This window comes from Hesperophylax consimilis, chromosome 19, assembly GCF_061612785.1.
Source record: "Hesperophylax consimilis isolate HC1 chromosome 19, BYU_Hcon_1.0, whole genome shotgun sequence".
Classification (NCBI taxonomy): domain Eukaryota; kingdom Metazoa; phylum Arthropoda; class Insecta; order Trichoptera; family Limnephilidae; genus Hesperophylax; species Hesperophylax consimilis.
The window spans coordinates 8671165-8684504 of NC_142854.1; the positions used below are offsets into that span (position 1 = coordinate 8671165).

The 13340-nt window shown below is 33.7% G+C and overlaps 1 protein-coding gene across 1 annotated transcript in view; it reads right to left on the bottom strand.

Moving 5' to 3' along the window:
- Window positions 1-6577: 6577 nt before the first annotated feature.
- Window positions 6578-13340, bottom strand: part of LOC149414765 (uncharacterized) — a 205903-nt gene continuing 199140 nt past the window's right edge. Inside the window, exons 5-6 of the mRNA XM_089643427.1 lie at window positions 9883-10054; window positions 6578-6946 (exon numbers count right to left, since the gene is read on the bottom strand). Coding sequence (XP_089499553.1) covers window positions 6854-6946; window positions 9883-10054 — 265 coding nt within the window. The 3' untranslated portion in view covers window positions 6578-6853. The remainder of the gene's footprint in view (window positions 6947-9882; window positions 10055-13340) is intronic.

Sequence of the window (13340 nt, forward strand, 5' to 3'; positions counted from 1 at the left end):
TAATAAAAAACGTGCCAAAAAACTTAAACAGCACCTAAAATTGTTTGGGTACTACCAAAATGTCCGCGGAATGAGAACTAAATTACAACATCTTAAAATAACTTCTCCCACATTCCCACATGATATTTTGTTATTAACAGAAACATGGTTAAATGAGGACATCAATTCATCGGAATTAGGTCTCAATAAATACAACATCTATCGTCTTGAACGTGACCCCATTACAAGCAACAAATCAAAAGGAGGAGGTGTAATGGTGTGCATATCTAAAAACATTTCATCTAAAAAATTGCCAGTTAAACACAAAAGCGTTGAACAGATGTTTGTAATGCTAAATATTTCATCCACAAAAATCATTATCGCTTGTACTTATATTCCACCAATGTCAGATCTGCAAATATACAAGAACCACATCGAGGATGTAGAAACACTAAAATATAAATATCCTAAAGCCAAATTTATAATTGTAGGCGACTACAATCTTCCGAAAATCGACTGGTCTTTCGATAAGAACAATGAAGTGATTATTAACGAAACAGAAGTGCAGTGTGTCAAATCTAAGGAAATGCTTGATATGTCTTTTTTCCTAGGACTAAAACAGTTAAATAAAGTGCATAATTCTTATAACCGAATGCTTGACCTAGTATTTTCTAGTGACTTAAGTACAGTGGTAGAACAATCGGATGAATTGTTGTTACCTTTAGACCAACACCATCCCGCGTTAGATATTATTATCACAAATGAGTCTAGAAAATTGCAGAAATTAAAAACTTCATCGTACAATTTTAAAAAAGCTGACTACCCAAATATAATTGATTATCTTGACCATATAGACTGGTCATTTCTAGAAGATGAAAACAATATTGTGAATCAAGTCCAACAATTTTATTCAATCCTAAACACTTCAAAAGAACGTCATGTTCCAAAAGTTAATTTTATTGCATCCCTTTACCCTACATGGTTTTCAAAAGAATTAAAAGAATTGATTTATACTAAAAAGCAAACTCACCGAATATATAAGCAATCTAGAAACGTCGATGATTATATAATGTTTACTAACATAAGAAAGCAGTGCAAAGAATTGTCTAAAAAATGTTATAATGATTATATTAGTTTAATAGAAATGGAGGTTCATGATAATGTCAAAAAATTGTGGAACTTTTCTAATGCTCAGCGTAAAAATGATGGTAGTTTACCAAATATTATGTATCTGAATAACAATTGTGCGGATAATACCGAAGGCATTGTCAATCTTTTTGCAGATTTATTCAAAAGTGTTTATGATGATAATATTACCGATAATGAAATCCCAAATGATATATCACTTGAAGAATCACTTAACCTAAACCATTGTTTTATTGAAATAAACGCTATAGAAAAGGCTATAAAAGCATTAGATACTAATAAATCCGCTGGACCGGATGGTTTCCCTCCAATATATTTAAAATCTTGTGTTCGCAGTTTGACTTATCCATTATTTTTACTATTTAATAAGTCTTTGTCGTCAGGGTGTTTTCCAAAACAGTGGAAAAAAAGCTATCTTACGCCTATTCATAAAAAGGGAGATAAAAGCGATGTATCGAACTACAGACCAATATGTATATTGTCCGCTATTCCCAAACTATTTGAATCGTTAGTCCTAGATGTAATATGTAAACAAATTAATAATATTATTGTACCCAACCAGCATGGCTTTATCACAGGTAAATCCACCCTAAGTAACTTGATCATATACGAAAATTACATAACTGATTCTCTTGCCTTGAAGCATCAAGTGGATTCAATATATACTGATTTTTCCAAAGCATTTGACAAAGTTAGGCGACATATCCTTGTACAAAAATTAAGTACGTTGGGTATCAAGGGTAATCTGTTAAGTTGGATTGAAAGTTATCTTAGTAAAAGAGAGCTATGTGTCAAAATAAAATCTGTGGAATCTTACATTTTCGAAGCCACAAGTGGGGTCCCTCAGGGGTCTCACCTGGGACCAATTCTTTTTTTGTTATTTATTAATGATATTGTTAGCATATTTAAAGATGTAGAAGTTCTTCTTTTCGCAGATGATTTGAAAATATATAAAACAATACGCAGTTTAGACGATTGTTATACTTTGCAACTTAATTTAAATAAACTATATCGTTGGTGCATCATCAACTCTCTGTTTCTTAATATTAAAAAATGTCAGGTCATTCGTTTTTGTAAAATACGAAATCATACAATTTATGAATATTCGCTCAATAATGTAAAATTGACAGCTGTCACTCAAATCAGGGACTTGGGTGTTATATTTGATGAACAGTTAACATTCAATCCGCATATAAATGAAATCACAAATAAAGCCCTAAAAATGCTTGGGTTTATATGTAGAACCGCATGTGACTTCAAGTCACTAGAATGTTTGAACACACTGTACACATCTTTAGTAAGAAGTCAAGTAGAGTATAATTCGCCTATTTGGTCCCCGTTTTATAAAGTACATTCCAACAATATTGAAAGGGTACAACACAAATTTTTAAGATTTATTAACTTTAAACTAAATATTCCAATCCAAAATATAAATTATATCCAACTCATGCATCAACTAAATTTGATTACGCTATCAGATAGGCGAATTATCTCCGACCTTGTTCTACTAAATAAAATTATTAATTATAGAATCGACAGCCCTGAAATTCTTGCCACAATAAAATTATTTGTACCTTCCAAAAATACGAGACAAAATTCCACCTTTTTCTGTAACAATTTCAAATCTAATTATCATGCGCACATATCGTTAAATCGAATACAAAATTTTGGTAATAAATTTGGTAATGTTGTTGATATATTTAGAGATTCCGTAGCAGTGCTCAAACGAAATCTACATAAACACTTTGCTGATATGTATGACTTCTCCACTCCATAGTAAAAAACCCATTTTTTAGCTTCTGTTTTTTCACTCTTTTCTTTTATGACTTTTTAACTTTAATATATATGTTTTAACTTTACAAATTAATATTGTAATTTAAATAACAATTCGAATATGATTTTAAGTCCCTATAAATGCTGATTAATTTCAATCCATTTATTTTTCTAAGTAAGTAAAAAAAGAAAAAAAAAACTGTTCTCCATAATGGTATTCTGTATTATTTGTAAAACATTTATGTACTACAGATATAATAACTATTTTATTTATATATGTACGTAAACTTTTCAATGTCACATAGTTAATGTAATAACACTAATAACAATGTATGTAAAAGCCCAATGGGCGTTTAAATAAATAAATAAATAAATATTTTTCAATCTTACCAAAGTCACGGACAGCCACTGTAAAATATGTGATCACCCTTTATTTCCTACACTTTCTATGCCCTGTAGAAGCAAATAAATCATAACGGATCAGTTATATAGCGCCGTTTAGTAAAAAAATCCACTTCAACATCTCTTTCTTGCTCATTTTTTTTTTTAATTTCTTGAATGACCTATGTGTAATCGACCAGCTAGGTCTTTTACACAGACTGTAAAATAGGGGGCCGGTCAGTCCGTAGTAGCCGCTAGGTCCAGGTAGAAATCTGCTTTACCCTTGCTCGGGTCGGTACAGGAATCTTCTTTATCCTTGCTCAGTTCGGGGCCGGAATCTGCTTTATCCTCGGTGCGGGAGGAGGCAGGCAGGGGCAGAAATCCAGGGGAGAGCCAAGTCAAAGAAGTATCCAAGTTCAGATCCAGAGAGAAGTGGTCGGGAAGAGCAGAGTAGAGTAGCTGGTGGCGGTCCAAGGCAGAGAGAGCGAGCTGAAGGCTGGCGCGCCGTATTTATTGTGCAATCCCCCTCTCCCGACTTTGGGGAGGGCGGGGTCGACGCGCTGCCTTCATTCGCGGGTTGTTGATGATCCGCGGGCTGTGACGTCCGCTAAGATTTAATTAGCGGAGGTCACAACCTTTAGAACTACTCTACTCTTTATGCTCTTTTAATCGATCCTAACCACTCCTCTCTGGCATTTTTATTTATTAATCATTTGTACATACATTCATTCAGTGTGGGGTCCCCGGCCCAACATATTCAGGGGAAATCGTAATTAATTTTCTTAATTCTAAATTAATACTAATTTTTATTAACTAATTATGTTTAGGAGAGTCCGGCCGTTTTATCAATGTATTTTATTTCGTAATATCTACGGCCAAACTCTCTCAAACTTAGCCTAAACATTTCAATAAATCTTCAATTCAAAATGTTTTGCCGTACGGCGTTGCTTACGGGCGCGTTGATTGGTTCCAGGCGGTCGCCTGGGGCCGGCTGGGCGCCCGCGCTGAGGGGAAGCGACGCGGGGGCGAGCGGGACTCGAGGTATCGAGGCTCAACGTAAGTTTTAAAACCACGCTCCGGCTCCGCGCTTCGACCATTATGAAATGTCGGCCGCCGAGAGCGGTACACACCGTCCGGTACACTATGTATGAATAATATTTAAAAACCAAATAATTTACTTAAAAAAATCAAAAAGGTCGTAAGGAATAACTCCAGTTTTTTAAACATTATTTTTTATTACTCATTTTACAAGTTACATTATTTGCGTCAGAAGAAATGATAAATATTTATTAATTCTGACATCAACATAGGTGGGTCATTTTAAAGAAAACACATTCATTTTTATGTGAGTGATTTTTTGGGGGTTGATTTTTATATTATGCCGTTTATTTCAACCACACTATCTAACTAATCAATTGAACCGAAAGCATTCATTTCTAATCAACACAAAATTATTTCCCTACTATTAAATGATTTTGTATTCAGTTTTATACATGGAATTTCTTGAACTATTCTAGTTACATATTTATACTTTGTCCCACCAAACGTATTATTTGAAAAATTATCTATATTATATCTAAAACTATACATGAAAATACTTATATTTAACAATAAAATGTTAATAATCGACGATAAATATAACAATTAATATTAACTATTAAAAACATTATAATATTATTTACTCTGTCAGATTAATTTCCGAAATTTTCATTACACCTATTCACAGAGGGAAAACAAAAATGAATATTTTGCCCAAAATTTTTAAATTCTATTATTTACTTGGTATTTAAAAAATAATATATACAAAGAAAACAACGATTTAGAAAAATTCTCTGTCCATTTCATCTATTTCATATTCAATCCTATAGGTACGAGAATGTAGGCAACTAAAAATCTTATTTCTAACTTACTTTTCACACTGTTACATAAAATTACAGGTTAATTGATATTTTTATGCCTTTCTAATATCATATTAATATTCTGTTGTTATCCTCATAGAATATATAAAAGTAAAATGCTATGACGACACGTGCACCGCAAATGTTGGTAGGTACTTGGAATGGATTTATGGGGAAATTATCATTCCTTTCCAAGGGAAAATATTTTTTGACATCACAACACTAAAAACGGGAGAGCTAGAAACAAAACATCACGACAAAACATAAATACCGAGTTTGTTTATTTGTTCTCGATCTAATATTATAATAATATATACGAAAATTCTGAACAAATGGGCTTAAAGATTTAACCATTGACATCATATTATTCTAAACTGAGTGGTCTATTTATGATTTAAACACACGAAATGTGAATTTCGTATATATTGTCATGGACTTTCTGAAAAGGTCATTATTTTGTTATACAAAACACATAATACCCATCATTCTAATTAATATTTTATTTTTGAATCATTCTTATATATCGAATATGTCCATGTGTGTTTATAAACAGTTGCTCAACCATTCTACCTCGTCAAATAGTTTTCAATGCATTTTCATGTTGATAACCTATAAAAAGTGACAAGTGTTTGACAACCGATTTAACCATAGATAAATTTATCAAAACTAAATGCATAGATAGAGGGATATTTTGTGCTGCCAGTATTTATATTTAAACTAGAACCATACATACTGTGGTCAGTATATATATTACATAATGTGGTATACCTACTTTCAAAATCAAGCGGGGTGTTTTTGAATTATATTCTGTTACAAATAAAAATAAATGTATAATCTAGTTACATTATTTATTTCAACTTTCATCATAATTCGTCAAAATATGTATGAGTGTGATTTGAAGGAATACATAATTTTTTATGAGGTGATGTTATGCAAGGTTCATGAACTAAACCTAGGTATTTTTTTTTGTTATTCCCTTTTTAAAACTAAACCAATAATATAATAATTTTATAGACGCCATGAGTATGGCGCCCTTACAATTTTATTTGTCTCCAATACATTGTTATTATGTACATGTAATTTAAGTTTTATTGGTGCATTTACAAGTTTTCTATTGCTTGTGATAATTGTTTTCCATTTATTAGCATTTTCTAAATATATTTAATTTCCACAAAGCTATTCCCATAGTGTTTTTGCGTTTTTTAACAGGTCAACGCTTTGCTTATTGCGTATGTACATTGGTTTTTAATTACATTTAGTTTATTTCTTTAAAATGGTGCTTTTATAGAGGTTTCTATTTAGTTTGAACGTAAGATACATCAATGCAACATACATTAGAGATAATAAATACACAGAACATTAATTGGTTTACAGTGATAAGATAGGTTATGAACTAAAATATTATACATGCACGTAATATATACGAATATCAATATTAAACAGTTAATACTATTATATTTCGAGAATATAATAGTAACAAAAAAAAACTTTACTAAGTATGGGGGGGCTAAGGGTGGAAGTGTCTGTTTGAAGGTTTATTTTTCATCCAACTCTAGCTAGCTGTCGATCTGTATGCTGATGGTCTGCGCGTGGGTGAGGGTGTTCCAGAGGGGGGAGTGGGTCCCCTCGATGGTCGCGGGCTCCGGAGCTAACGGGGCCCCTGGCCCCCCCGGGCGCTATCTGCCCCCTTCCAGGAAGTAGCGGGCAGGTTGACTGAGCAGTCTGCCGATCTGGAAACGGTCGTCTCTATCGGGGGTTATGATTTCCAGCTGAAAAATACACACATATTTTGTATTATTACAATCTTTTTAAAATTAAATTCCGCACAAAAGTCCCAAATACTACCAACTAAGGGCGTAGCTATAGAATTCACATTGGGTGCGATTCACAAGGGCGATAGATTCTGGGAGAGGGGCATAAGATAAGGGGGGGGGTTGAACCCGCCAAACTCCCCTTATATACGCCTTTGCTAACAAACGTCTGGAGCCAGTAGGACTAAGATGTGAAGCTGAAGGTATTGAGGAGGAGAATGAGATCGGGAAGAGGAAGGTGGAATTTGAAATCTGGCATGACTACTGCAGTTATTTGTTACTTAAAAAATAATAATAATGACCTTCTTCTGTAGGTAGTTCGATGATGTATTCATTTTATAACAAATCTGTCTGTGACCACGTGATATTCAGATCCAGCTGTTAGAACCCCAATCACATTTGAAAAATAACTTCAAATTTTCGATCAACTCCCAAAATTTTCTTAATTTATATTTTTATTATATACATCTTCAAATAAAGCCGTTAACCTTTCCTTTACTGTGCTAAAAAAATCCACGCGTTCCGGTGCTGTGTAGTCAATACACATCTCAAAAAAAGCGATTTAATATCGGAAAAATATGAATATTCATATTTAATCGCTTATGTTTATTATATTTTATATCAAAAGTGATAATAATTGTAATTAATTGCTGAAAACATGAAAAAAACCAGTGGCAGATGCTAAACAAAAGTGCGAGGAGTCCTAATCTAACGACGCACGGTGGGCTGAAAATCGGCTCTCATAGACATAGAAACTTGAATCTTCAAGGGTATTTTTTTTGGCTAGAAATGGATTCTGCTGATCATTACTATGCTATAAAATGTCGTACGAAGCAATTGCGTGTACAAATGAAGGAGTTATAATTTTTTTAAGAAAAATTTGTATGGCGCTGACATTAAAAATGAGGCTATCTCTGGAATCATAAGGATGGCCGTTCTATCCTTACACACAGATAATACTACTATTTATTTGTATTTTTTTGACATACTTCATATTGTGGCGCAAGGTGCGATTATTTTTTTTAAAATCCTCAAAGTTGAAAAAACCCTTTTTATTGTTGATGATTCATTTTAATGCTTAAATGCTTTTAGGCTTGCAGTGTAAATAAAATATTGTAAACTAGACAAAGCATACTCATATGTAAAGCATTTAAGCATTAAAATGAATCTTCAACATAAAAAAGTTTTTTTTTCAACTTTGAGGGTTTTTAAAAAAAAAATCACAAGTTTCGCCACAATACAAAGTATGTCAAAAAAATACAAATAAATAGTAGTATATTTGTGTGTAAGGATATAATGGTCAACCTTATGATTCCAGAGATAGCCTCATTTTTAATGTCAGCTCCATACAAATTTTTCTTAAAAAAATTATGACTCCTTCATTTGTACACGCAATTCCTTCATACAAAATTTTATAGCATATTAATGATCAGCAGAATCCATTTCTAGCCAAAAAAATTACACTTGAAAATACAAGTCTCTATGTCTATGAAAGGCGATTTTCAGCCCACTGTGCACAGTGTTTTGGCTTGCAGTGTAAATAAAATATTGTAAACTAGACAAAGCATTCTCATATGTAAAGCATTTAAGCATTAAAATGATTCATTAACAAAAAAAAATATTTTTCTTCAACTTTAGGATTTTTAAAAAATAAATCGCACCTTGCGCCACAATATGAAGTATGTCAAAAAAATACAAATAAATAGTAGTATTATCTGTGTGTAAAGATAGAACGGCCAACCTTATGATTCCAGAGATAGCCTCATTTTTAATGTCAGCGCCATACAAATTTTTCTTAAAAAAATTATAACTCCTTCATTTGTACACGCAATTGCTTCGTACGACATTTTATAGCATAGTAATGATCATCAAAATCCATTTCAAGCCAAAAAAAATACCCTTGAAAATTCAAGTCTTTATGTCTATGAAAGCCGATTTTCAGCCCACTGTGCGACGGCCCGCGAGCGACTGGCCACAGGTGCTGGATAGGCGCTGGACGCACACACACAGCTATGCGGTCATAGGTATCGATGGTCTAAATACAACTACGTGTGGATTTCTCATGTTCCCGCATAGCGAACTAAAGCAGGACATCAATAGCGTGTCATTTCCTCGCACTCTCTTCGCGTAGCAGCGTCACACGGTTGATTGTATTGGTGTATTTTTTACAGATTTTTAACAAAACACGCTGATTTTTAATTGAATTTGAAAACTACGTAAATTATTATTTCTTTAATTCAGTACATAAATGTACAACAGAGGAATACCTAAAATCTAAACCAAGAATTTATTACATTTATAGAGTTAGTAAAGTTATTAGAAGCAATGTGTAGTAAATACACACCACAGATAAGGAAAGGTTAATGAATCCAAATACACTAAAATTGATATGTTTTTTTGTTAGTTTTAACAGTCATCATCTATAAAATAATATGTACTAGTAGACAGAATTTTACCGTATTTTTTAAACTTTTTATTTAAATGTTATATCGCTTATAACTACATTTTCCTAGAAAAAGACTTTATACAAATCTTCATATGTTATCTATAATTTAAATCTTAAATAATAAAAATCACAGGCTGTGCCTTTGTAGGATTTTTTTTGCACTTATTTCTTTATATTACCTCGTATTTTTGAATTTTCATTTTATTATCTTGTATTTTTCATTTTATTATCCCGTATTCAACAAAGTTTCCTCAAAAATTAAAAAGGGCGATTCTTAACCCGTAAGCGTTAAATCAGAACAATAAAGGTTTAGTACTGAACCCTGATAAACCCAGTGCAATAAATCCGAAAAAAGGTCTCTTTAACTGGCTGTTCATTTTCTACAGCACGGTCTGTATTAATAAAAATGGCGATGGTCAAGTACATTAAACCTTTGTGAATATCTCACTTGTGTTGTGGAATCCATGTCAGATCTTTCTTCTAGCACGGTGGCTAGATCGAGTGATGGTCTCTCCCTCGCTTTAGCCATGCTCGCCGTCCTATTGGTCCTCCCGGCTCCGAGGCGGACCAATGACAGGCCGGCGCTCGTCATACCACAGTTTCGTCTCCTTGCTCGTTCCCTGGAAATAACAAAATACTTTTAAATCTGTGTTTTAATTTACCCATTAAAAGTACCTAAGTACTGTAAGTAATAAATACTTTAGTTCTTATAAAATACTAGTGAGTATTTTGGAACCAGGTAAGAGGATTTGTCTCAAAGTACCCCATGAAAATACCTGGTACTTTTACTGGGTACGATACATACGCCTCTCCTCTATTTTACATTACAACAGCCAAACAAAATTTTAATTTTCAAATAAAAATTACGACAGCGTGACATAAGCCGCAACAATTTGGGCCACAAGCTATACCAAGAGACTGGAAACCCTTTAAAATGTCTTTCTTAGAAGATTCACCAAAAGTCCTTGGCTAGCCCGAAACAGCATTATTAGTTCAGACACAAAAATCCCTCCACCGCCCGTGCATCGCGTAAAAAAAAATCATCAGGTGAATTAATTTGAAACTACAGTTTGCAAGACAAAGGGGTTAAGTTACCTATCCCTGTAACTCGTTAAAAACCAATAGATACAGTAATCATATGTCAGTAATTTGTACTATGGACATAATTTTAAAAGATATATTGTGACAATTTTTTATTTGAAACAGGCTTATGATGATTGAAACTTATTGCAAATATCCTTGTCTACTTTTTCTACATAATATATTATTATTCTAGAAGTTATAACACATTCAAATATATTATTGTTGTTGTTGCTCTTTAGCAAAGTTTGCCAGTGGTCTCCTGCGTAATTTACACGTACAAAAGTTTTAAATTGAAAGTCCAACATAATTAAATCTTCGTTTATACGAGCTGACGCGGGAATACAATATAACGCCTCGAAGAAAGTTTTTTGAGAAATATGTTTATCATATACCTAAACCTGGCCGCGAAAACAGGCATTCATTACAAGCGGCAAAAAAATTTACCTCCGGAGAAAGTGATTTTTCTCCAAGAAAATAAAGTAATTTCGGAAAATTACATTCGAGGAAACTTCGGCCGAGTTTGGTGAAAACGTGTTACCATTCTTCTTACCTAATAATGCTTCACTTATTAAACAGTTTTGGCAGTGCTGTGCAGGGGCATTTAACTAAGCTTTGGCCTTGAAACTCATTTGAAACCGCCACGCCCACCTCAAAATTCTTATAGAAAACGAATAATATGGCTAAAAGCTCAGATCTCATTGGTTAGAGCAGAAGGATTGGTTTGATCTCTCGCTCTCTACCATAATGACTCGTGTAACAGAAAGAGATGACGGAATTTTGCCGTTTGACAGTTTTCAAATCATTCCAACAAAATGAGAGTGGTTTATTTATACACGCGGGTTGTCATTTCGCGTCGAAAATATTGCGTGTTAAAGTTGTTCGTGATAAAAATACAATATAAGCCAGTATAGTGTTAGCGAGTTACAAACATATATTCAACCTACCTACATAAGTTCAAGTTTAAAGTGAATTGACAGTTTTTAGGTTATTACGTAACATACTTGGCATACCTATGTCTTCCTCCACAACGTATAAATGTTATTTATTATATCGGCCAACTTATTCATGTTATTGATTAGTGTTATCCTGTATTGTCTTATTGTTTTGGTGAAATTAAAGTTTTGAAACATATGTAACAATGAGTTCAAAATAGGCAGAAAAATGTCGGAATTCTTCTTCGTTCTGTCGGACAATCATGTTTTGGAATTTTTCTTGTAATTTTGGGTTTCTTGTTCTCAGATTAACAAGTTTCATCTTAAGGAAATAAACTGTAAAAGTTCATTTTCTTAGTCAGATGAACCTTGCCCTCTGAAAACATTTCGACATTTTTCTGCTTCAAGGACATTTTTATTTTTATAATAGTTTTTTGGGCTAGTGAATGAATAGAGTAGGCTGAGAGCAATTATGTTGTCTATGGTCGCATCTTTTTTAAATGGCCTTGAGTTTCCTCTACCTTGTCTACTGCTCTTTTCCGCACGGTAGGTACTGCATGGGAACTGATTGTATATCTGTGGTTAAGTACTGTATAATTCCGTTACATACAAAAAGCCCGAAGATATCGATCTAGAGAGTGGTATATTTATGGTGCTGTGTCTGCGGAAGAACGAGCCGGAACGACGCTCCGGCACCTACTCTAAAAAACTGTCATTCTCGGGTTACGAATAATTTAACAATGTTTTAATATTTCCTACTACCATCATTATGAGCGGAAGACGTTGCTTGTGTAATAATGCAGGACTTAGAGGACCTATAGAGGAATTGTAACCACGACACATGACCATTTAAAAAGGCATTCATTAAAAATAATATTTAATCTTTGCACCCATCGATATACTCGCCTTCGTATATTAGCAAGGAACAGATCATTCCTAGAAGTGTTTTGTATAACGATTTGAAAGAAAACGGTGGTCGTTAATTTCCATAAGACCTATCGACTCCTATACCCCAGTCAGGTTAATGAAATTGATAATCTTTCTAAGAATGATTACTTCGTTTAAAAATGGTTGATCAAATTCACCAGAATTACTAAAAAAATCAGCTCAGTTCGGGCACACGGACACGCCCACAAGACCCTTTTATCAGTTTATATATTCAGTGTACCTACTTTCGGTATTGTCCTAGCGAGAGAACACCATTTAGAATCAAATTGTTACATGAAATTGATTTAGCCTTGTCACCTTGACTCCTCTCCGTTTTTCTCAAATTGGGAATGCTATGGTCCCAATAGCTCCGGGCAGATGGGACTCTTGTGCAATCACGGGAGACTTAGCTAAAAAACACCAGACGCTTTGGACTGTTTTACCACAAACAGCAAGCGTAGTTCTTTTACAAAATTTTCTAAATGATTTTTTTCAGACATTACGCAAGATAACCTTTTTGTGATATTTTCTATTGATACAACCTTTCTTTCATGGCTAGAGGCCGGAATACCACTCTCAGGACCGGCTGCCAAAGACAGGAAGAAGTACCGAACGATTTTCAAAGTAGCTCTAGTAAAATACCAACAAAGAGAAATTCAACAGCGAATGGATGGTATTGCCACCTCACTAATAAATAAAGATTTCCATAAATTTTGGCAAAAACCTCCTCAGAATTGAAAACTAATATGAAAACTCCTCTCTGTGTGAATGGAGTAAGAGGAAAGGAAAATATCGCCAGTTAATTTCGTAACTTCCTTTCCATGGCGGGTGAAGAAGTAGCGGAAAAATCTCTGAATGTAAATTTTAGTTTGAAAACCGAGGGTAACATAACCAACAGCATTACTCCGCATATGGTAGAAAGAGCTGTAAGAGAAATGGCAAATAGGAAAAGCCACAGGACATG